Genomic DNA, 24,218 nt, shown 5'->3' with positions numbered 1-24,218 from the left:
TAAACAATAAACCAATGCGAATTTATATAAAAATAAACAGAAAATAAAGAGGGATAAAATAGGGTTTAAAAATTCAAAAACACTTTAAATACAGTTGAAAAATAAGGGAACAAATAATATTTAAATATAGCAAAAATTATATATATATATATATATATATATATATATATATATATATATATATATATATATATATATATATTTCATTTAGTATTTCCCTTCAGAAGCTACATAAGATATTTACATATCAGATAAGATATATAAGATATTTCGGTTTCCCAGAAGACAAACTGATCATTTACATCATTCTGTTCAAAAGTTTAACATTTTGCAGATTCTGCAAGGCGTATGTAAACTTATGACCTCAACTGTAATATAAATTATGTATTAATAAAGTGCTACTAAAAACATAGGCAACAGAATAAGAAAATAACAGTAGACATGATTTTTTCTTTTTTTATTTTTTTCATGATGGAAGAAGCCAAATGGATATTTAATGGTAATGGGTGTGTGAACATCTGTATATAGTGGAGGCCATGTTTTTCTACCATCCTTGATTATCTGATGGTATCCTGATGACTGACTCAGGAAGCTTTATCAACTGATGCCTCAAAACTGAACCATGACAAACCCGACACATCAACATCAAAGCATCATCACTGCCTGCTCATCATTTCTTTCCTTCTAGTTCTTCTAGTTTGTGCTGTTGAATATTTTATGGAGTTATTTTTTTTTGGTTTCATATCCGTGCCAAAGTTTCAGACGAATCCTGGGAACAAATCAGACTCTAATGTGAGCTGCTCTTGCTGCGGCTTTGGTATCGGAGCTAAAAAGATGTCTTCAAGCTAAAACCAACACACCACTATCATGTACTGCTGAAGTTAGTGAGTAATGGAAAATGTTAGCTCTTCTCTGATGTCGCAGGAGTTCAAGGACTCGCTGGTTGAGTCCGGCTTGTGACGGACTCATTTGTGAGACAGTGTGTGTAGTCATTCCCCTCTTTGCCTACACACACACACACACACACCACACACCACACACACACACACGTCATCGCTGCAGGATAGAGAGAGTCAGGCTAATGAGCATCCCTCCCTCCTTATAACACATTACTTATTTATAGGTTTTGTACTCCCCCAGCGGCAGGCTGCCTCCTTGCCTGCTTGTTTTTCCCCCCATCTTTTCTTCAACCCTTCATTTTCGTTGGTGCTGCGCCACTTCTGTTTATCCCCTTCAGATGTTACACCTCTCTGATACATAAATATTCATGATGCCACCCTAAAATATCAGCCAGTAAAAAAACACACAGAGAGAAAACAAAATAAATTGCATTATATGTTAGCGTACAAATCATGGAGCATCTTCACAAATGACAGATATCCATATTTCTCAATTGAGAGGTTATGTTTCATGTTACATTTATGCAATCAGACCCCATAATGGCGCACGGTCCTAGGTGCCGTTTCGGTCCCGTCTCATGTAAAGTGTTTTAGGCTCAACTAGGTATGCATGTTAATAAAAAATAAAAAAATAAATAAATAAAAATCCTCAAACAGCCTTTTTTTTTCCCTGTGAATCAGCCATTATGCGGAAAAAGGTTGTCAGACAATTTTGTTCACAATGTTAAGAGCAAAATACAGTAATTTGATGTTACTTTGAACACTAGTAGGCTTTCTCTTGCATTCATTCAAAATAATAGTGATCAAAGGCTTTTACCGAGCGGCCGAGTGCTTCTCAAGAAGAGCCATCAAAGTTAAATGCTAAGTGCTGCCAGGGTTCAGAACAGAGCCCAGGTTTGGTGCATCAAACTTCCTCAACTTGCAGATGACTAATTTATCTCCAGAAAGAGTAAGAAAAAAGAAAATTGGCCATCAATCCTTGAAAATGTAAAATTAGTGCTAAATGTAAAATGGTCACAGATTGAAACGTGAGTCCTTTGAAAATCGAATGTATAATAAAGGAAAACTGGAATATATTTACATGTTTAAGTAATATACAATATTAAAAAAATCACTGTACAGTATATGTTTACCTGCTTGCTGCTCTGGGTTTCCAGGTATAAGGAACAAAACCATATATAATATATAAGAATAAAACCAGTCCGATTTTCAAAATCTGTCCTTCCCAAACCTGCAGTAAACACTAAAATGACTGCAATTTCCAAATACATTACATATTCAGTAACTAATCATTGATTAATAATGAATTAATCTGCAGTGTTTGCATTGTCAGGATCATGGTGGAACCCGGGAACACTGGGTGTAAGGCGGGAATAGACCCTGGTTGGGACGCCAGCTAATCGCAGGCCACCACACACGTATACTCTCATTCGCCAGTTCAAATCCACCTGCCATGTACTTGGACAGTAGGAGGAAACTGGAGAACCTGGACAAAAATCACTGGTACATAGGGAAAGCATGCCAAACTCTGCACAGACGGTGACCCGAGCTCAGAATCGAACCTGGAGCTGTGACGCAGAAACGCTACTTTTGTTTTGTGCCACCCCCAAATGCATTATAATATCGAAAAAGTAATGTCATATGAGTGGTTTTTTTTTTTTTTTTTTTAAATCGGTAGTAGTAAAACAACAGTTTTTGACTTGTATAGTTATATATTGCCCTAAATAAAGAATATCTAATAAAATTGGTAAACCAAGCACATTCATATAATGAATTTGACCTACTATTCCCATTTCGTATGCAGTTACTATTGCATAGTTACTGTATTTCTACTGATACACCATTTAGCACGTGAATTCACGTCATTTTTAAAACCGCAGCCCACATACGTACCCTGCAACGAACTGGCGTTTCGTCCGGTGTGCATCCCTGCTTCAAGCCCAGTAGATAGACTCTGGATCCACTTTTTCAGGATAAAGCACTTACTGAATGAATGAATAAGCTAATATACATATACAGTATAATAGACTACGCATTTACTCTTTTACATTAAACTCTTTATATCTTCACGGAAAACTTCACCATATCAACAATTACACGCATTTTTATTACCCACTTATCCATTTATGTGGAGCTTCTGTCATTACGAGTCGCTGTGAGTGAGCTGTTACGATAGAAACGATAACGATGTTAGAACGAGCGCGTTAATATTAACCTGCAGCTGGAATTACTGTCAGAGCTGCTGTTATGGGAAATTAATCAACAACTTCTGACCAATCAGATTTACGAATTCGGCCAAAATAATGCTGAAGTACGCGCTTAACTAACGTGTCTAGAAATGTCAATTACATCACAATGCTCCTGCAGAGTTGAAGAATCAGAAGGTGTTGATTAGTTTTCTGTAACGACGCGTCTGAAACCTAGGTGTTCGAGCTGCACGGCAAAATCCCATCGTTCTGATGTTATTGTTTCTGCAGTAACGGCTTACGCGGTACTTCTATGGCAGACAATGTACATCATCTAAATCTAACAATACGCACATTTAAACAATTTGCTGATATTTTTAACAAAGAATTACGTGCTGTTTAATCACTGATTTGGTGACGTTTTCTGCAAGGAGACGTTTATGGAAGGAGTCTAGCAGTGTCCGAGCCGGAAAGTCTTCAAGTACGAAGATCTTCGCCATTTCCAGTTTTTCCCCCCAGTAACATGACATATTTGTAGTTTTATTCCTTTCAAATGAGAAAAAAAATGAGAGGTCGGTGAAGGAGTGACTCTTAATAGCCGCTATAAAGTGAATGATCACAGGACCGCTGGAACGTTGTGTTTTATTTCTTACTTGACAGAACCTTAATGTAAAGTGTTAAAAGACCAATGCACCTACATTTAACCTTTAAGAGCACTTATTTAGAATTACATTAGGTTCTGAGCCCAGCCAGATACACAGCGTTTACACAGACGTATGTAAAAACGTTCATTTCAATGTCATTTTGTTTTGTCTGTGGCACGCACTGAAAAACAAAACAAAACAACAGTATTAACCATAATAAGCTCCAGGTGTTCAAAAATCTTTTCGCTGTGTCCGTGTACCTGGGCACTTTCTTTAATTTGAGTTAGTTTATTCAGGCACTTAAACTGTCTCCCCCCACACCCCCAATGACCGCTCATTATCTACCTGTCGTAATGAATGAAGTTGGTAACGGGAGGGTGATTTTAAAGAGGAAGCTTGAACAGGAGCACTTGCAGTGTGTAGAAGTCACTGTGCTGCAATCCTACGACTAAACGCTCCCTGGAGAAAAGTGTTAAGAGTCAATCTCTGCTCCTCTCGTTTCATCACCGCAGGCTTTTAGGAGACACTTTTGGGCCTCTCAAAGTCTCAGGAACACTTGTTTTTAGGTCAGAGGGTCCTTTGACCGTATTAACTGTACATTACTGGTAATCTGTCAAGTTAAACACGCGCCTAAATAGACGCTTTTGATCTAATTCCGTAGGACTATATGTATTTTTGCTCAAAATGATATTCGAGTCGGTACAGTTTCACGGCTAGTCATGGTGTATAATCAGATTCATGTTTTTCAATATTACAACTCAAATGCATTTCTTTCTAGTACCGTCTACCTGGGTCCCCCGGATATTTTAGTGTCTGCTTGCAACTCTCCCAAAATTTTGCAAAAATCTCCCTCTGGACCCACCTTAATTTCTCTGCGCAGGGGATGTGACTACAAAGAAAACCCTTTGTCCGAGTAATCCCCTACTGTCACATTGCTACCTCTACTGCCACTCCTAGCATGTTCGTTACTGTCCTACACGACTATCAAACACACAGAAGAACCTGCCATTGCTGATCAGAACTAAACCGACCAACTACCTTTTTTTTTTTTTTTTTTTTTTTTTTTTTGGCTAAGCAGCACACGATAATTATTAAATTATTTCTTCTTGGCTCAGCACACTGCCTTTCCAAAAGAATTCTTTTGATGTGTATACAAGGACGTGCAAAGAGTCTTTGGTACAAATATTTCATAATCATTTTTTCTTTTAACCCATGGTTGATTGATACTGTTGTGACACCGTGATATTTTATATACATGTTTTTCCTACTGTACACTAGACGTGCTAATGCAGCTATTCAGGAGAGAAATAGCTAGCTAGTGTCCACAATCCATTTTGAATCATTTTACTACACTGTTCGGGTGTTTATATATGGAGCCGTATCTCACTCCATTTTACACAGCGAGCTTACTGTGCACATTAAAGTGAGCCATTTAAGATGGTTTCTTTCCAGCCCATGATTATTGCTTTAACATGTTGTTTGTAATTAACATTTAGCATATTTTATATTTATAGTCTGTGTATGTATACAAGAAGTCTTGGTTACTGTGTGTCACTTGCTTTTTAGTCCCCGAGGTTCTTTTGTTTGTTGTAGTGCTCCTAGTTTAGTGCTAAGTGATGGAGTTTCTGATTGCGACACCACTTTGAATATGTATCGGACTGTATTGATATTAATAAATGTTCTAACATTTTACTTTAAGGTGCCCATAATTGACATTATTTACCATATTAGTTAACAGAATTAATACACCATAACATTAACAAAGTAACTAATATATGTATTTAACTGAAGTACCCCAACACACACACACACACAAACATTGGCACCCTGTCCAGGGTGTACCCCGCCTTTTTCCCCATGCTCCCTGGGATAGGCTCCAGGTTTTCCCACGAGCTTGAAAAAGGATAAGCAGTATAGAAGATGGACACACACACACACACACACACATTTGGGACCCACACGTTATTTTATCCGATCTCACGTCCGATCTGCACTGGGTTTTCACTGAGCCACTTGTCTTTATTTGAATGAAAACATCAATCTGTTGAGAGAAAATAGTCCTTGCAGATGACAACATATACAAAGGAAACATTCAAGAAATATACAGCATCATCCACATATCTTTTAATTAGCAAAACAGAAAATAAAAGAACACCATGCTTGTCATTTGAGTGTCATCAAGAGTCCGATCTTTCAAAAACCGTTGCGCGTCGAGTAAAAAAAAGTGCAAATATATACAAAACACTTCATTGCAGCCAGCGTTTGAACAGACTCATTCCTACAATTCCTGTCAACCGACTTTAAAAAAACAAAAACAAAACAAAAACAAATGTAAAAGACTGAAAATTATAAAAACAAAAGACGGAACTAAAAAATAATAATTTAAAAGAAACCATTCGGAACCAATAATTATACAAAATATATTTATATATTTATATAGAATTAAGGACTAGGCAAAGCAGTCATTCATTCCTCAGTCAATCAGCCAGTCAGACACAAAGCTACTTCCTCTCCAGACACATTGTTAATGTTAATAAACTCCTTTTATCTTTAGAAACTGTAAACAAGTCTCAACCATATAATTGATTATAACATTTGGGAGAAACAGACAAAAAAAAAATAAAAAAAAAAAAAAAAAAAAACGACAAATAAATTAGAATCAAGTCATCTGAGACAAAATGTGTGTGTTTTTTTTTTTTTTTTTTTTTTTTTTTAAACGTCTTTTATAACTAGAACACTGACTGAAATGTAGTTATGGTTCAAAAAACAGACATTTTTTCTTCTAGCGATTCTACAGAAAAACACGAATTTTCCCCCCTTACCCACTCCTCTCTTCCTCACGAGTACAGGTGCTTTTTAATAGTATGCGCTTTTTTTTTTTTTCTTCTTCACGTTACACACTTGAAGCATGTTAGAACGGCTGTGCGGCAAAAACGAAAAGATACGACATCGGATCGTATGGCTAGAGGAGTACTTAACCAGAAACTCTCTATTAAGACAAAGAAAAAAAAAACAAAACAAAGAGAGAAACAAAAACAGAAAATCAATCGCCCTGATGGCCGTTAGTTTTACAGGCAGTGCGTATGCAGAGAAGGAGGCCCTTCCCGACAGTACGTTTGGCTTTTACTCACAGTTCAGGAATTCAGATGTAAACCTTGAGATGTGGTCAATCAAACTGTTCTTGATATATAGATATATTTATTTCTATATATTTCATTTTTTTGGTGTAGATTTATGATTGGTTTTAATTTTACTGAGTGGTTTCTCTGCTGACCCGGCACATTCGTCACTCGAGCATGCAAGTCGTTGCGTCTCCTGTCGCGACAGACCCAGATTCCACACGAGCCGGCCCCGATTTCCCCACTTCTTCCTTCCGCCCCACGAAAAGAAAAAAAAAAAACACCAACAACGAATGTTCAAAAGGACATGACTTAATTATCAGAGCGCCTGCTTTTTAAATGCTAATGAGCTCCAAATTCTGGTAGAAAACACCTCGCTCGACAACGTGAAGTCTTAAAAGTGATTCGGAATCACGCTAAGCCAATTTCATGAGAATGTTGGAAATATTTAACGACTTGTTAAAAACTTCTTTCAACATGGGCTGGAATTAAGATCGGATTGAAATACATTCAAATATGTTTCGATCGGTTACTGGTGTGTGATGAAGCACCGGGATTATGTAAAAATCAATAAATGAAGAACTGACGAGCAGCTAGGATATGCAGGATTCAGAAACTTTAAAGCATCTGAGGATTCATCCAAATGGAACCAGGAAACCTCAATCATTTAGAGGATTTCATTTCCGCTAAAGGCCATTGAAGCACATACGTTCTTTTTTAAATTTATTACCAAAATGTCCTTGTGCATTTACAGTCCAACTGAAAGCATAATTAATAAGCCTGGCTACTTCCAAGGACAACAAAATCCCAACTGACTTCTGCTTCGTTTTGCTTGTGTTACACCCCCCACCAATAGTCTACTCGGATTACTTTGACCTCTCTTGACCTTCAAAACATACACATTATCATGAAAATTCCACACCGCTGCAGAAATCCTCTTGGACTACTTTAAGAAAGAATTTATGTACGGAAGGTCTCAAGCGTTGGCAAAACGGAGGAAATGATACGCTCAATCAGCAATACTGTACATCGAATAGCGTATCGTACATTCTTGCGTTGGAGAATAATAAATAACACAATAAATTAGAAAGCACAATAAATACTCGAATAAAAAGGGCAGAATTCAGAATCATGTGGCAAGAAAATAAAAAAAAGAAAAAAAAGAAAGCTGGTAATATTTTCCAATTTGCTGCGTCTTCGTTACGACTTCTTCCCAGAGTACCTTGTGGTTTCCTTGAGACGCTAGTGTCAGGGAAAATGAAAAGAGGACAGGTGATTTAAGGCCGTGTCGTTTGCAGAATACAGACAGAACTGACGCGCAACGATCGGATTAGCGATAAGTTTCAAAAGGGGCGGAGACGGATATCAGAGACTCGCAATTACCTACAGCTGAATCTCAAATGTCGAGCGGCTTTTAATAAACTGCTAAAATGATCAGAGATAATCAGTGTGACAGTTGTACCTTGTTGTGCTTGGTGTATAGTACGGTTACACGATATACCATCGATTTTCAGAAACGGTGACACGGGATGAAAAAATAGAAAAGAAAAGGTTCTCACAACGGGAATTTCGTGGTTTGGAATGGGACGCTGAAATTTCGACTCATGGCTTCCGTTTGAACTCGACTTATTGCTCTTGGATGGATGGATCTATTACGTCTGGATGCCTGTTATCAAAGTACAACACTCCAAAGCCTTTCCCTTCAGGGAAGGACCACAGATCTGAGTTAAAACACTCCAACCCTCACAGTAACACAGTGGTATAATACAAAAAAATTTAAGGAACCGAGGATTGGGTGAGGGAAGGGGTATGGGGTAAGGGGTAGGGGGTTACAATATCAAGGGGAGAAACCCCATTAGAGCAGAAACGGCCAGCTTGAGGCCATGTTCGAGTCGGGGTTCAGGGATAAGTCCGGGCGTAACAGAAAGGCAAGCTCTGAAGGACGCTGATTTGCACTGCTCAGGTCCGTTTGGCCCCAGATTCACGGGAGACAAGGAAAAGAACGAGAGAAAAGGCGCTTTTCGTTGCTCTATGGCGATTTTGTTTGAGACGAGGATGCGGTTCCTGTATTCCATGCCCACTGTTCTCACGTTTTTAGAACTGAGGACTGAATTTTCAGAGATTCCCTCAGACCACCGGGCCCCTCTCAGAGCTTACGAATGTCACTGTTTTCAATTGCATCATTTTGCTTTCGGTTTCTTAATCCCCACCCCCACCCCCCCATCCCTTCATGGCACTGGCTTTACAATTCAGCACGGCTTCCACGGCAACGGCACGTGTCGCCTTTTCTTATTGGAATGTATCTTAGTGATCCACAGTTGTCCGATTCCAAAAGTTTTTTTTTTTTTTCTTCTTTTTTTTTTTGGCAGTTTGCCTTTGCATGAGACGGTGAAAGGAAGAGGAAGAGAGAGAGAGAGAGAGAGATAAAGAAGGAGAAATAGAAAGAGAGAACCCAAAAGGAGAATAGAGGAAAGATGAAAATTAAAACTTGAGACTGGGAATAACAGATAGTGAGACACAGAGAGAGAACATGGAGAGGAGAGCGGCGGCGTTTGGCTGTGCAGGTTCTGGTCAAGAGTAATAGTGAAATATTGGGCGTCCGTGTGCTGTGGTTGCTTGAGTGTTGATTGTCCAGTGTGTTTAGTCTCTCCTCTTCCCATCACAAGCTAAGGACATTTCAGTGCCGGTCAGTTCCTCAGAGCCTTCCAGCCAACCCCCTCTTCATCCATTCCCTCACACCCTCCCTCCTCTTCTTTCCTCTTCTCTTCCTCTCCTCCTGCTCCATCAGCTACTGCCAGACATCAGGTTAATGGCTTGTTCCAGTTTGTGTCTCAGTTTGTGTTTGCGGCAGTACCCGTCTCTGTCCAGTGCCGTCAAGATCTGCATGATGAGAGAGTGAAAGAGAAGCCATTAGCTGATAGACACACACACACACGCACACACACGTTCTAATTCAATATTCTGTAGTCAGCTTTCTTGTCACGGTCCGTTTGAAAAGGCTGAATGGAACTCAGGATGAATATGAAGCATGATCTCATAAGACATGCACATCAAAATGGACCAAATATTACTGAAATGGAATTTGCAATTCATGGATTTTTGTCTTAAGCAACTTTCTTAAGCGATCTGGACGAACATATAAAACTCAGCTCTGCTTGGCCAATATGGATTTTTTGTCTCTCTGCTCATAATTTACCTTAAAAACCCTTCAACATTGACCTAAACGATATTGATGATTTTGCTGAGTGTTTTTATGCAATTGGTTGATGTATAAATGAAGGTTTTATATGGACATTGGGTTCTATTATCTAAAGGATGTACAATTCATTATGAATCAACTCAGTATTTAATAGATGGATAGATAGATCGATAGATGGATGTTGGTTGGATGCATAGATTAGTGGATGGATAGATAAATACATGTACCATGAATAAACTTAAATAATAGGCTATTAATTCCATAGAATACGCAAGCCTTGGCCCAGCTGTCCTGATGTGCATAAGTGTGTTCTTCTGCAGAAAAACTAGCATTTAACCCATTTCTGGGTTAAAAAGACTATGGGAGCAGGCAGGAAGGAGACCCGCTGTGCTGACCAGACTTTCCTATGTTAAGCTGGCACACACACACAAACATGATTGTGCAGTTACGGTCATAAAAGGTTCATGGATTTGGATGGACAGACAGACAGACAGATATTTGTAAACTGGAAACATAGGTATATAGTTTGATGGACATTGACATGGATTGATTGATGGATGGAAGGATGGATGGACAAATGAATGTTCTGACTATTTGAGGGTTGGATGGATGGATGGATAGATGTATGGAATCACTATTTCAGGGATGGATAGACTGACTATTTGAGGGAGGGATGAATGGATGGACTAAATATTTGAGGGATGGACGGATGTTCGGACTATGTGAGAGATGGATGGATGGGCTGACTATTTAAGAGATGAATTGATGGGCTGACTATTTGAGGGATGGATAGATGGATGAAATATTTGAGGGATTTATGGATGGGCTGACTATTTGAAGGATGGATGGATGGATGGATGAAATATTTGAGGAATTTATGGATGGACTACATATTTGTGGGATGGATGGATGGGCTGACTATTTGAAGGATGGATGGATGGATGGATGAAATATTTTAGGGATTTATGGATGGGCTGACTACTTGAGGGATGGATGGATGAACGGATGGATGGATGAATGCACTACATATTTGAGGGATGGACGGATGGGCTGACTATTTGAGGGATGATGGATGGACTAAATATTTGAGGGCTCGATAGATGGGCTGACTGTTTGAGGGATGGATGGATGGACTACATATTTGAGGGATGGATGGATGGACTAACTATTTGAGGGATGTATAGATAGATGAATGATCTATTTAAGGAATGTATAGATGGACTACTTCAGGGATGAATGGATGGATGGTTCGATAAATGGATAGCTAAATAGATGGAGAAATGCATCTGTAGGTGGATAGTTAAAGCTAACAGAATAAAGACGTCGGTATATCACATATCTCACGCCTAACATACCTCACCAAGCATTCTCATACACTGATCACATGACTCAATCTTTCTGTTATACATGGAATAAATATTGATATACAGTATTTATAATCGCTATAATCGCCTCAAGGAAAATAAACATCCAAAACTTCAGAGAGAATTAAAACTGTTAACAGTGAAATGTAATAAAGCAGGTCTGGGACCAGTGTGAAATGGGTGTGAATGAATCCTGTGGGAACAGTGTTTGCTGAACACACCTCCTCTTTGTACTTGTTGATGTAAAAATAGAGCTCATTGAGCGCGCTCAGTGTGTTGAACTCGCTGCCATGGAGACGGGACTGCTCCACCAGATAGGCGTCCATGTCTTGATCGCTGATACTCGGCATCTTGCTGATGTCTCTGTAGTACCTGTAAACACACACACACACACGCGATCAATGCTCTGCTTATTCCTACCAATCAATGTGAATTTGCCAGCATGCCAAAATCAAACACAACCTCACTGCCCCTGCTGATTGTGAGGGTGTTTACAAAGGAACAATGTTCATTCCATAACAATAAGCAGTGGTATTTTTGGTAATCAAAGAATGAATGTGGTGGTCTGGCAAAATCCATTTTGACAATTTGGACATTTTCTACTACAAGATGTTTTGAAAACTACAGGCTTTGCTGGACTGCAATAATTTCTCAAGCACATGTAAAGTTCTAGCATTTTACAATCTTAAAATACTCCAAAAAGACTGTGGCTCAGGATGGCTTATCATGGACATTTTGACAGCCAGGATGTGATTACAAACTGAACTGATTATACTTATGTCCATTCTGCTATGGCATGAAACATGAAACATCAGCTATGTAACAACTTGATCGAAGCCTGACATTCATTGGGCAATAAATCATATTTAGCTAGCAAGGTTTTAGACATCGTTACGCATTTGTTAAACAGACTATTTACCAAAAATGATCTTTGCAGAAAGATACCTTGGGCAAGAATATAAAGTAAATATAAACATTTCCAAAAACATTTGTTAGAGGCAGAAAAAAAACAAACCGATATCTCATGGCTACTTCCATCATTACTATCGTTCTTCCACCAAAATGTACTAAGGATAACATTTTGTCCAATTCAATTCACACAAATGTAGTCCAACATCCAAAATATGCTTGGTGTCTGAAGTTTTTTTCCACCAGGACTTGCAGCTAACAAGTTAGCTAAACGTCTATTCAACGGTTTAGCATCATCACACACTGACTTCACACACAACCCCGTTGAGATGTCCATCATCTAAACCAGACTTGCTTCTTAGACATTGTACGATACCGATTAAAACGGCCAAAAGGATATAACAGAATTACAAATGGTAGTAGCAGGTAATTTTGAAATTAGTATCAGTTTCAGGATACTGTTATGCTATCATAAGTCTCAAGTAGGAGATGTGGCCCAAAGACTGAAGGATGAATTGTACGTTAGAAGTGATCTGGATGATAATACAGTTACATTTGTAATGCACAACACTGCACAAGTGCTACTGCTTATTTAGTGGGCTGGCTTGGAGTTTGCACAAAGCTAAATCGGGTATAAGTTCTCCTCATACAGTAGTTCCAGCTAAAGTAAATTTATTCTTGCCCAAATTACGTCTTTAAATAATTCACTCTTCCTGCAGAAGACTATGAAAAGTGACTCTGGGACAAAAAAATAAATAAAAAATCAAACAAAGCAAAACATTGTTGATGAAGCAGAGGGTTTTAATGATCTGGACCATGATCAAAGTGGGTCTCGTACCTCTCCACCCAGCTCTTGTAATTGGGGATGTCTTTAGCATAAAGCAACTTATTGGACGGCGAGTCTTTGCCTAGACGGTGTTCCGACGTTGAGCACGAGTCCATGAAGGTCTGGGCCACCACTGACAAACACGCATCTGTGATACTGCTCTTATGTATATCGAACACAAACTGTGGATTCTTGATCACGTTCACCCAGAACCGTAAAGGCAAGCTGCAAGAGAGAGAGAGAGCGAGAGATAAGGAAAAGAGTAGAGAAAGTATATATCTATCTATCTATCTTTGTCAGTCTTTGCCTCAAAACCAATGCAAGCAACAAAAAGTGAGATGGGACAGGATTGGAAGCATGTGTGTATGAGTGTGTGGTGGCTCACCAGTTGCTCTTCCAGGTGTGACGCACATCTGGGTCACTGATCTGTCTCTTGTCTGCCTGCTCATCCAGAAAGTCGAACATGTACTTGATGGCCAGAGGGAGGGCGCTGCCACGGTGAGCCGTACTGAACACCGTCTCGAACAAGTCATCCACAAACTTCTGAAGTGTGCCCTGACCATGCGGCAAACATGGCATACGGTTAGAATTTTATGCTCCACTCAACATGCACACTATCTACAATCAGTGTATCAGGCATTATGAGGAGTTCTGTTATCATTACTCTCAGCGCAGCTTCTCTGTTATGCCTGCTGAGTGCCTCGAGGAAGACACATTATTCACATATAATGCAGCTTAGTTCAGCATTGTGCGCTGAATACAGCCTATGTACCATAAATACTGCTGCTCGATGCACACAATTCTAAATCTTTATGTCTTTTATGTCCTCTTAATCTAAAATCTGATTTGTGATTAGCTTTAACACTGCTCAGGAATAAATCAGGCCAAGTTTATATACAAGTATCTCAGTTAGCGAGCTTTATGGGCCAGAATGCTTGACTGGAAGTGAGTTTGATAAAACATGCTATGGTTGAGAGACTGAGAGCGTGTAGTGGTCTGGATTAATGGATGAAAAGACAGATGGATAGATACAAATTGAATAGATGGATGAATAGATGGATGGATATGGGAGAATGGATGGATTGATGTTTAGTTTGATGGATGGAGAATTGGATGGATGGTTGAAGGATAAGAATGGTGGGTTGGTTGGTTGGATGGATGGATAGAGATATGGATTGAGGTTGGTTGGATGGATGGATAGAGATATGGATTGATGGTTGGTTGGATGGATGGATAGAGATACGGATTGATGGTTTGTTGGATGGATGGATGGATGGATGATAGAGATATGGATTGATGGTTGGTTGGTTGGATGGATAGAGATATGGATTGATGGCTGGTTGGTTGAATGGATAGAGATATGGCTTGATGGTTGGTTGGATGGATGATAGAGATATGGATTGATGGTTGGTTGGTTGGTTGGATGGATAGAGATATGGATTGATGGTTGGTTGGATGGATGGATAGAGATATGGACTGATGGTTGGTTGGTTGGTTGGATGGATAGAGATATGGATTGATGGTTGGTTGATTGGATGGATAGAGATATGGATTGATGGTTGGTTGGATGGATGGATAGAGATATGGATTGATGGTTGGATGGATAGAGATATGGATTGATGGTTGGTTGGTTGGATGGATAGAGATATGGATTGATGGTTGGTTGGTTGGATGGATAGAGATATGGATTGATGGTTGGTTGGTTGGTTGGTTGGATGGATAGAGATATGGATTGATGGTTGGTTGGTTGGATGGATAGAGATATGGATTGATGGTTGGTTGGATGGATGGATAGATAGAGATATGGATTGATGGTTGGTTGGTTGGTTGGATGGATAGAGATATGGATTGATGGTTGGTTGGTTGGATGGATAGAGATATGGATTGATGGTTGGTTGGATAGAGATATGGATTGATGGTTGGTTGGTTGGATGGATGGATAGAGATATGGATTGATGGTTGGTTGGTTGCATGGATAGAGATATGGATTGATGGTTGGTTGGATGGATGATAGAGATATGGATTGATGGTTGGTTGGTTGGTTGGATGTATGATAGAGATATGGATTGATGGTTGGTTGGTTGGATGGATAGAGATATGGATTGATGGTTGGTTGGATAGAGATATGGATTGATGGTTGGTTGGTTGGATGGATGGATGATAGAGATATGGATTGATGGTTGGTTGGTTGCATGGATAGAGATATGGATTGATGGTTGGTTGGATGGATGATAGAGATATGGATTGATGGTTGGTTGGTTGGATGGATAGAGATATGGATTGATGGTTGGTTGGATGGATGGATAGAGATATGGATTGATGGTTGGTTGGATAAATTAAAGGTTGGACAGACAGTTCGATGAATGGATGAATGAATGAATGAATGAATGAATGATTGAATGGATGGGAGATGGATGGAAGAATGGCTGTTTGGATAGATGAATTATTGGTTGGACAAATATTTGCATGAACGGATGAATTAAGACGGATTTTTGGTTGTACAGATGGATTAATTAAATGATAGATGCTGAATGAATGGTTGGATGGATAGATAGCGAGATGAATGAATAGCGAGATGGATGAACAGATGGAAATATGGATAGAGAGATGGATGGTTGGATAGATGGATGTATATATATGAAAGGATGTATCTAAGGATGGATAAATGTTGGATGTATGTTCGGATGGAGAGTTGGAAGGTCGAATAAATGTGATGCTTGGACGATGGCTGTTAAAAGTGTTGGACGGTCGGATGGATAGATGGCTGGCCAGATGTATGATTATATGAATGACTGGATGGTTGATTAGATAGACAAATAAATAGATGGGTAACTACATGAATGGATGAATATTGGATGGACAGACAGATAAATGATTGGATGGAGAGGTTTGATGTATGTATGTACAATTTGAGTCTATGGATGGATAAATAAATGGTTGGTTGGATGGACAGGTAGATGCTGAATTGATGGATGGATATGGGAGAATAGATGGATGAATGTCGGATGGACACGAATATATAGTGGACTGGATGAATAGAAGCTTTGTTGACTGTTATACATGTCTCTATGTAAGTATGTATGTATGTATGGATGGATGTACGGATGAATGAGACAGTTATTATATACCTATAAATTGGCCTATATGGTAAGTTAAGATTGTAGATATAACAGAGGAAACGTAAGATACACTGCACAGTTCCTGATTTGAACCGTGTATGAATACCTTCGTGGCCAGAAGGCGTGTGAGGTAAATCTCGGACACCATCTTGCTGCTGCGGTCCCCTTCACGCTGGTCTGCGTGCTCATGGTTTTTCACCAGGTGCCACAGTTTGGTACCAGTCTCCTGGTCAGGGGTGATCATTGGTGCCCGAGAGCGCAGGCTGTCTGGACTGCTCGAAGTCCTGAGCAAGCTCTCTGTAACAGAACAGCGCATAAAACCCCCACAATGTCACATAACGGTGGATCATGCCCTCGTACACAATGTACCTTCAGTGAAGAAAATCACTGTCTGGAGTCGCTGTCCTTTTTCAAGTTTACAAGAGCAGCAGCGATTTGTCATACCGAGTATTAAAATGTCTCCAGAAACGAAATGTTCCAAAGAAACTAAATTATTCAGCACCGAACAATCTTTCTTATTGTGAAGAGGTTTAACAGTTTCTATCCAACAGGTGCTTTAGCTCAGCCATCAGCAGCCATTTTCAAGTGATATCACGTCTTTGTGACTCTTTTTGGCTCAATAACTGCCTTTCTGGGACTGAAGGAGGAAAACTGAACGGCGATGAAAACAGTACAATTGCACTGAGCGAGACTTCAAGTAGAATGAATTGACCTTGTCACACGGATCTGAGACGAACGGTGCTGTTTTTCTGAGAATTTTAATCAATAGAGTTGGAGCCGGATCAGTGAAAAGAGGCAATTTCTTGCCAAGACAGCATATGACGGGTAAAAGGAGAAAAAGACAAGGATCTGTCACACTGGAAGTTGATGAGAGAAGAGGAGAGAGCGTACCGTATCGACTGAGTGAGCGCGTAAATGTGAATGAGTTGGCGATGTTGTACGCAGACACTTGCTTCTGAACCAGAGCCACCACTGAGCCATCTGTCACCTGCGCAAAAAAGGGCGGGAAAAAAATAACAACAACAACAACAACAACCCAGACGAGAGTCAGTAATACAACTAATACAAGACTAATACATCTGTATTGGTCACATGTTTGTCAGAGACACAACGGCGTCCAACCTGGTAATGCGCCAGCGTGTTCAGTCTCTTCCAGTCACTCTCGATCTTCGTGGTGACGTCTTCGTCTTGAAGAATGATTCTGGTGAGTCGGCCCTGTCTCCACTCTAATCAAACAAAATGACAACGAGAGTCGAGGAACACTGACTGAAAGCTAACCACCAATTAGTCTACAGAGTCATTTATGCTAAGTGGATATTATTATTATTATTAGCATCATTAACATCCTTGTATAAGTAAGCAACAACAGACGAACACAGTGTCCTAATGTCCAAAAATAACAGATGCAAAGATCCATTTTCTCTGCCAAGTCTGTTTTTTGACTTTGGACCCTTTCAGTAGGTGATATCAAGCTTATATGATAAAAAAAAAAAAACTTCGTTAAGCTTAGATATGTTTTGCTTAATCATAACTGAAGGATATTCAAGTAGCAAAAAAAACAAAAAACAAAATGACAAAATGTTTGACCAGCCTTCTACTCCCACACCTCCACAAATCAATAAGCTACCATTATACGCTGATCCTTATGGTTACATCTCAGCGGGTGGTATTTTTGCTTTGCTCTTGTCGCTTTCGGTTAACAACGTTTCCATGCACTGTGGCTATTAATAATCCCTTTCCCTGCAATTAAACTTAAAGCAAAGAGCAACCGTAGGTTTAAACTGTTATTTTATGCTTGTCGCCATGGCTACATTCCAACGTTACTACATAAATGTTAGGAGTAATGATTTAGAGCTGTGAGTTGAGCAGATCTACATTTAAAAACAAACAAACAAACAAACATAATATCTAATATCTAGATATGTATATATGCAAATATAATGTTAAGATTTGAACAGTTGGATATAATCGAAACAATGATTATGTGCTGCAGTCGTTAAAGAGGCGGCATAAAGTATAAGAAGCCCCGCTATAAGCTATTTATGATGGAGACCACTGCTAAAGATTTTAAATATTGCATGTCTGTGTGAATAAAGCTGCTGTTGGAGATGTGATGTGCTCGTACCGAGGTCCATGTCATCAGCTTGTGGTCTCTGAGAGTATGGGATCCCTTTATACACCGCATCCAGCAGCTTATCTTTCACCTGAGTCACTGTGTCACAGTTCAGCACCTTCACTGGGACCTCGGTGCCGGCGTCTCCCTCCGGAGGAATACACATCAGAGTCTGGGGGACAGGACGACAGCGATGGAAGGATAGAGATTGTTAACCAGAGTGCAGCAATAATTAGTAAAGAAAGCAGGGTAAAAATAAATGTGGTGAGTCAAATGCATCTGTCCTAATCACAATCACAAAAGTCGCATGCTCATGTTTAGGTCTAAATAAAGATGTCTGCCCGACGGCCTGCATTTCCATTCAAAGGTGAACGTCTCTACGGATTTCGAGGCTGATTGATTCTGGCCCACACCGATCAATCCTCACTCTATTTCAGCGCGATTGATCAACATGTCGGTATAAACATTAACTGTGATGCCGCTGCTGAATACTCAGTCTGCTGGCACACGGCGTTCAAGGCACAGCACATTCGAAGTCTTTTAGAAAACATTTATAGATCGATTAGGGGGGGAAAAAAATTGAAAAGAGCATGTGAGAGCAAGGAGTTACAAATGAGAGCATGTAGTTCACACGTTGTAGGCGAAATGGAGTCCAAACATGTCAGGAAGACACTGAGGGGCAGTTTTCACCTTTCTTTCTTCACCATTATGTATCTTGCAGGTGCTTTTGTTCTTACACGTGAGGTAAAGTCCAATCCAAACATAAAGATGAGCAGAGGAGGATTTAAGATATGCCAGAGCTGTATCTCCCTGCAGTTCTTGCCTGGTTTCCCAGGCATGGTTGAGCCTGGCCAATACCTGGATGCGAGACCTCCTACGGAAAACTAAGGTTGCTGCTGGAAGTGGTATTAGTGAGACCAGCAGGGGGCGCTCATCCTGTGGTCTGTGTGGGGTCTAATGCCCCAGTATAGTGATGGGGACACTATACTGTAAAAACAGCACCGTATTTCGGATGAGACGTTAGACCGAGGTCCTGACTCTCTGTGGTCATTCAAAATCCCAGAACACTTTTGGTAAAAGAGTAGGGGTATAACCCCGGGGTCCTGGCGAAATTCCCCCATTGGCCCTTCTCCATCACGGCCCCCTTAATAATCCCCAACCCTGAATTGGCTACATCACTCTTTCCTCTCCACTAATATCTGGTGTGCGCTGGGCGTTCTGGCGCACTATGGCTGCCGTCGCATCATCCAGGTGGATGCTACACACTAGTGGTGGGTGAGGAGTTTTCTCCCCCCTGTAGTGTCTAGAAAAATTTATTTATTATTTTTCAAGAACCCAGCAGTGGCTTGTAACCTTCAAGTGCAGATCTTTCTGCTGCGTAACCCGCTGCACTAAAACTAATACACACACTAGAATTAATCTACACTACGTATATGGCCAAATGTTTGTGGACACCTGACCAACCCAACCCATATGTAAACTATGTGCAAACTGTTGCCACGGAGTTGGAAGCACACAGTTGTACACGATGACTTTGTATGCTGTAGATTACACTGCAATTTGTCCTTCACTGGAACCAAGAGGCACAAAACTGTTCCAGCATGACAACGCCGTGTGCACATTTAAACGTCAGGCTAGAGTCTTGAGTGTCAGCGCTTTGTAACAGTAAGAGGTAAAGGTGTAACTTTAGGTTTTCCGACATGGGGAAGTGTTCAGAATGAAGGGCTAGTCCGTTTCTTGGGAACATGACAAGCTGGATTTTTTTTTTAAGCTTCAAAAGAGAGAAAAGCTGGTGAGAGAATGACAGTTTATAGCTGCTATAATGTAAACAGTAACAGGAACTAACATGTTTCATGAACGTTCCGTAACATTAAACGTAACTATAAAGGATAATCTCTTTTCATCAATCAATAAAAAAAATGTTTGCGCTGGAAAATTGCTGTGGTATAAGGAATAAAATGCCACCTACATTACAGTCCATTTCACACGATGCTATATTACCTCTCCGTCCCTCCCCGTAAGTATGTTACTGCTGATCACGATTGCCAAGAGCCTTGATATATTTACACAGTGAGGGTTTTCACACATTGCTGCTGGTGGATGTAAATTCATACGAAGGACCTGGGTGCAGTGCTAATCGGGTCATTAGAACAATGCACTTGGCACTTGCGACTTGCTCTCAGTGTCTGCAGCTTCGGTCACTTACTGATCATTAGCGAAAGGTTATAGTAGTCCTAGTTGTCCCAGTGTGTCCCTTCTAATCGTTTATATGTACAGTGCGCTTATTATTATTCTTACTATTACTACTACTATCAGGGGTCCAAGCACTAAAGGGAGTGTAGAATTTTAAACAGGCAAATTGTATAGCTACCATACGTTAATAACATGTTAACGTGTCACGCATATATACACACTAAACGACTATTATCTTGTAATATCACGATGCCAATCAAAGTTTTCGAAAAACTTCGCACCGAATTTTGTGCGACTTGTCCACGAGAGGACGCTTTAACAAAAAGTCACATTTCCTTAAGTGTTTTATTGTGAAAAACAGAAATTTGGTAATGCTTTCTTCTCTAGCTCACACTATTTGAGCATTTCTTCAAAATAAAACGCAACCATAAACGAACATTACCACCGGCTCCTTGACCCGATAAATCCCTTCAGAATGAACGAGCATCGTTAAAATTTTTAGTTCATACATGATCATGCATGATTTTTAGGATTAAGAAGGTGTTAGGGGGGAAAAAAAAAAGAAAAAAAAAAGAAAAGGAAATTGGCCAAACTGGCAACACTTTTCGTATAGTGCTTGGACAACTGTGATTGCAGTTTAGTCGTTATTGTTGTTCTTATTCTTATATTATTTGCTGGACACATCAACAGTCTATAATGTCAATAAAAGATGCAAATGACATTTGTGTAATTCGAATAAATTTTGTTTGAACGAATACAATCTAAGTGGTAAAATGCTGATTTGGGATCAGTTTTTAACGGATCTTTATCCTGACGAATACGACACCGTACGCAGTTGTTCACTCATATGAGACCAGCCATTCTATGCGACTTGACCTTTACAGACACTTCCCGAGGAGCACATGTTTAGGACTAAGTGCTAAGACATCTGTATGGCCGCACTGCCTATTGATTCGACGAAGCCGATCCACGCCGGATCGACCGGCATTGAGCGCTTACTGATCGCCCACAGCTTTAACCGAGACGACTAAACTTCTCTTTCTTTCTCTCTCTCTCTTTCTACATCAAACAGAATCTCTTGAAAAGATGTTGAAGGTTTCGTGTGAAGAGGTTTTACCTGTAGTACTTTTATAAGGTGCAGGTCATGTGTGTTTAAATAAATCAGTAATGGTTTAAGTGCAGTGTTTCCTGGCAGGGCTGTTTGGAAGGAGACAGAGCCAGAGCATAGGTCTGGTCTTCTTTAATAGGCAGCATGATGAATCGGTGAGTTTGTGTCATTAATGGCTTGAGCAGGTTTAGCTGTTCACTTTCCTTTTGAAGTGCAAGTTGTTGGGGTTTCCCCCCCGTTTACAAAGTCAAAATGCAATTTTAACCCCTTAAACTCCTGGACTAGTTCTCTGAGCATAGTATTCAGTAGTTCTGAGAAAATATTTAACTTCTTGTAGAAATTTGGTACATTTTCTCTAACCAAGATGTCTCACCATTTCCAAAAGAAATTTACAAAAAAAATACACACACATATATATATATATATATATATAGCTACCAATGTCTTGACCTAAACAACATACCTTAAGGAATAAATAAACATAATGAAAACAAGAAAACAACAATGTAAAAGAAAAGGATTGATCGAATTGGCAGTAATCGCAATTTTTCTGACCGTTTGCGAAAAGTGCTTGGACCTCAATGCTTGCCGTTTGGGACTATGATGTTCGTTCATTGTCTCATGTTTCATGGAACCGTGTTCCTACTTGAAATGTTATGTATAATCGTTACACATAAGAAAGTGTTAAAAAATAAACAGGTGGTAATTGCAAATTGTGATCATTTGCGTATAGTGCTTGGACGCCTACTATTGACGTTCGTGATTATATATTTTATAAAGTTATTAATTCATGAAATTAATAGGCAGGGCATGTAGATAGGAGAGTGCGTGAACGAGATCCACTGATGGCCCCTGGGGTCAACAGATCCGCAGAAACATATTTATGATGTGATTTTTTAATTATTTAAACATCATCAATTGTCACACTGGTGAACAAGAGCTAGTTCTGGGGGTAAACCTATTGAGCTTAGATTTAGCAGATTCATTAAAAAAGATCAATTCATGTGATTAAGAAGTATAGAAAATGGATGGATGGATGGATGGATAGAAGAAGCAGATATAAGGGTGCTATTTGTTTATTTATTTATTTAAATATTGAATTAAAATAATAAAGTGCCATAATGGTTTAGCCCCCGGACGGTCGAGTATTTGCTATAACTGCTTAAAAGTACTAATTATGATAATCTTCTAGCTATTATGTAATGAAAATTTTCCATTTACAAGCATGCTACATGTCACTCAAGCCAAACCTGTGTGCATACAATAAACAGTATTATTATTTAGTGGCAAAATTGCTGTAATGAGAAGCATTGCTTAGCATTTTGTATGGCCTTGTATTTTAAATGATGTCAGTCTCAGGAAAACAAAAAACACCCATATATATATCAGATCAACTTAAGATGAAAAGAAGAATTGCTGTGCATCACTTTGCATCTAAATATCGTCTGGATGCTCATTCCACCTGGTCCTGAGCAGGTCAGACTGCTACTCTTCCCACGGATCTCAGAGACACATACTACTACGATTATTTAATCTCCTGCTTATATGAAATGCAATGACGGTACTACAGAAATTGGGCTTCTTCATCCGTCCTACAAGCACTTCTCTTTCTTCTGCCCTCTCTGCATTCACCACACGGCCTGTCCTCGTCTGTCTGATGGGCGTCGCCGCTCTGGGAGGCATATATATTTCAGTGGCAGCACAGGAGCTGAAACCTTAGCAACTCATCTATCATGATGGTGGAGAAGGGAGCATGCGCCGAGCCCTGAATAACAGCGGGTTTAAGCTAACCTTCAGACTCCACCGGCTGAATGTTAATGGGAGTAAACGGCACTGCTCGAAAACACTCCCATCGATCCGGTGATCTGTTATAGCTCAGTTATAAGATACATCATTTGCTCCCTATTCGCTCGGGTGTGTATTCGTGTATTGAACCGAAGTCAAACACCTGACCCCAGTGGATCTGCCGGTTGGTGGTTGAGTGAGGGGGGAGGGCTGATGGGAAACGGGAGAGCCATTATGGGAGTTGAGAGAGTGCACACACTCGGGGCACACACTGACCAGCTGCTTGTAGTCGATCTGCTGTCGGATGAGCTTGTCCTCGCTGAGCGAGTAGCGAGCCTCTCCGGTGATGGCGTCGATCGGTCCTTTCTCCATCTGCTGCTTTATCGCGCAGTACAGCATGAAGAGAGGCTCTCCTGCACATTCCTGCAGAACGAAACAGAAAAAGAGAGGTGAGAATATCCAAGAATACCCCTGAGGGGTCAAATGTCACAAGCGAGACTCCGGAAAAAGCAATCAAACAGCACTCAAATGTGTCATTTTCATTTTAGTAAGGCATGAAAAAACTAACTAAATGCCATCGAGCCATTCAAATGCATTCATTCCATTATTTATAGACAGGGCAATAAAACACACGGTGCAATTTACAGGTACAAAAATTGATAAGGCCATAAATAAAAGGTACAGGAGATGGGAAATGGAAAAACAGAGCGTGAGGAAGAGTGGAGGAGACTGAGAGACCAGAGCACAGAGAGAC

General features: G+C 39.9%; 1 protein-coding gene across 1 annotated transcript in view; it reads right to left on the bottom strand.

Moving 5' to 3' along the window:
* Window positions 1-5,831: 5,831 nt before the first annotated feature.
* plxna3 (plexin A3) overlaps window positions 5,832-24,218 on the bottom strand; it is a 194,902-nt gene continuing 176,515 nt past the window's right edge. The window contains exons 24-32 of the mRNA XM_053680416.1: window positions 23,741-23,887; window positions 18,391-18,550; window positions 17,388-17,491; window positions 17,157-17,253; window positions 16,372-16,562; window positions 13,532-13,701; window positions 13,159-13,371; window positions 11,633-11,783; window positions 5,832-9,728 (exon numbers count right to left, since the gene is read on the bottom strand). Of these exons, the coding sequence (XP_053536391.1) occupies window positions 9,633-9,728; window positions 11,633-11,783; window positions 13,159-13,371; window positions 13,532-13,701; window positions 16,372-16,562; window positions 17,157-17,253; window positions 17,388-17,491; window positions 18,391-18,550; window positions 23,741-23,887 (1,329 nt within the window). The 3' untranslated portion in view covers window positions 5,832-9,632. The remainder of the gene's footprint in view (window positions 9,729-11,632; window positions 11,784-13,158; window positions 13,372-13,531; window positions 13,702-16,371; window positions 16,563-17,156; window positions 17,254-17,387; window positions 17,492-18,390; window positions 18,551-23,740; window positions 23,888-24,218) is intronic.

Source organism: Ictalurus punctatus, chromosome 5 (assembly GCF_001660625.3).
Source record: "Ictalurus punctatus breed USDA103 chromosome 5, Coco_2.0, whole genome shotgun sequence".
Taxonomy (NCBI): domain Eukaryota; kingdom Metazoa; phylum Chordata; class Actinopteri; order Siluriformes; family Ictaluridae; genus Ictalurus; species Ictalurus punctatus.
This window is presented reverse-complemented; position numbering and strand designations above follow the sequence as displayed.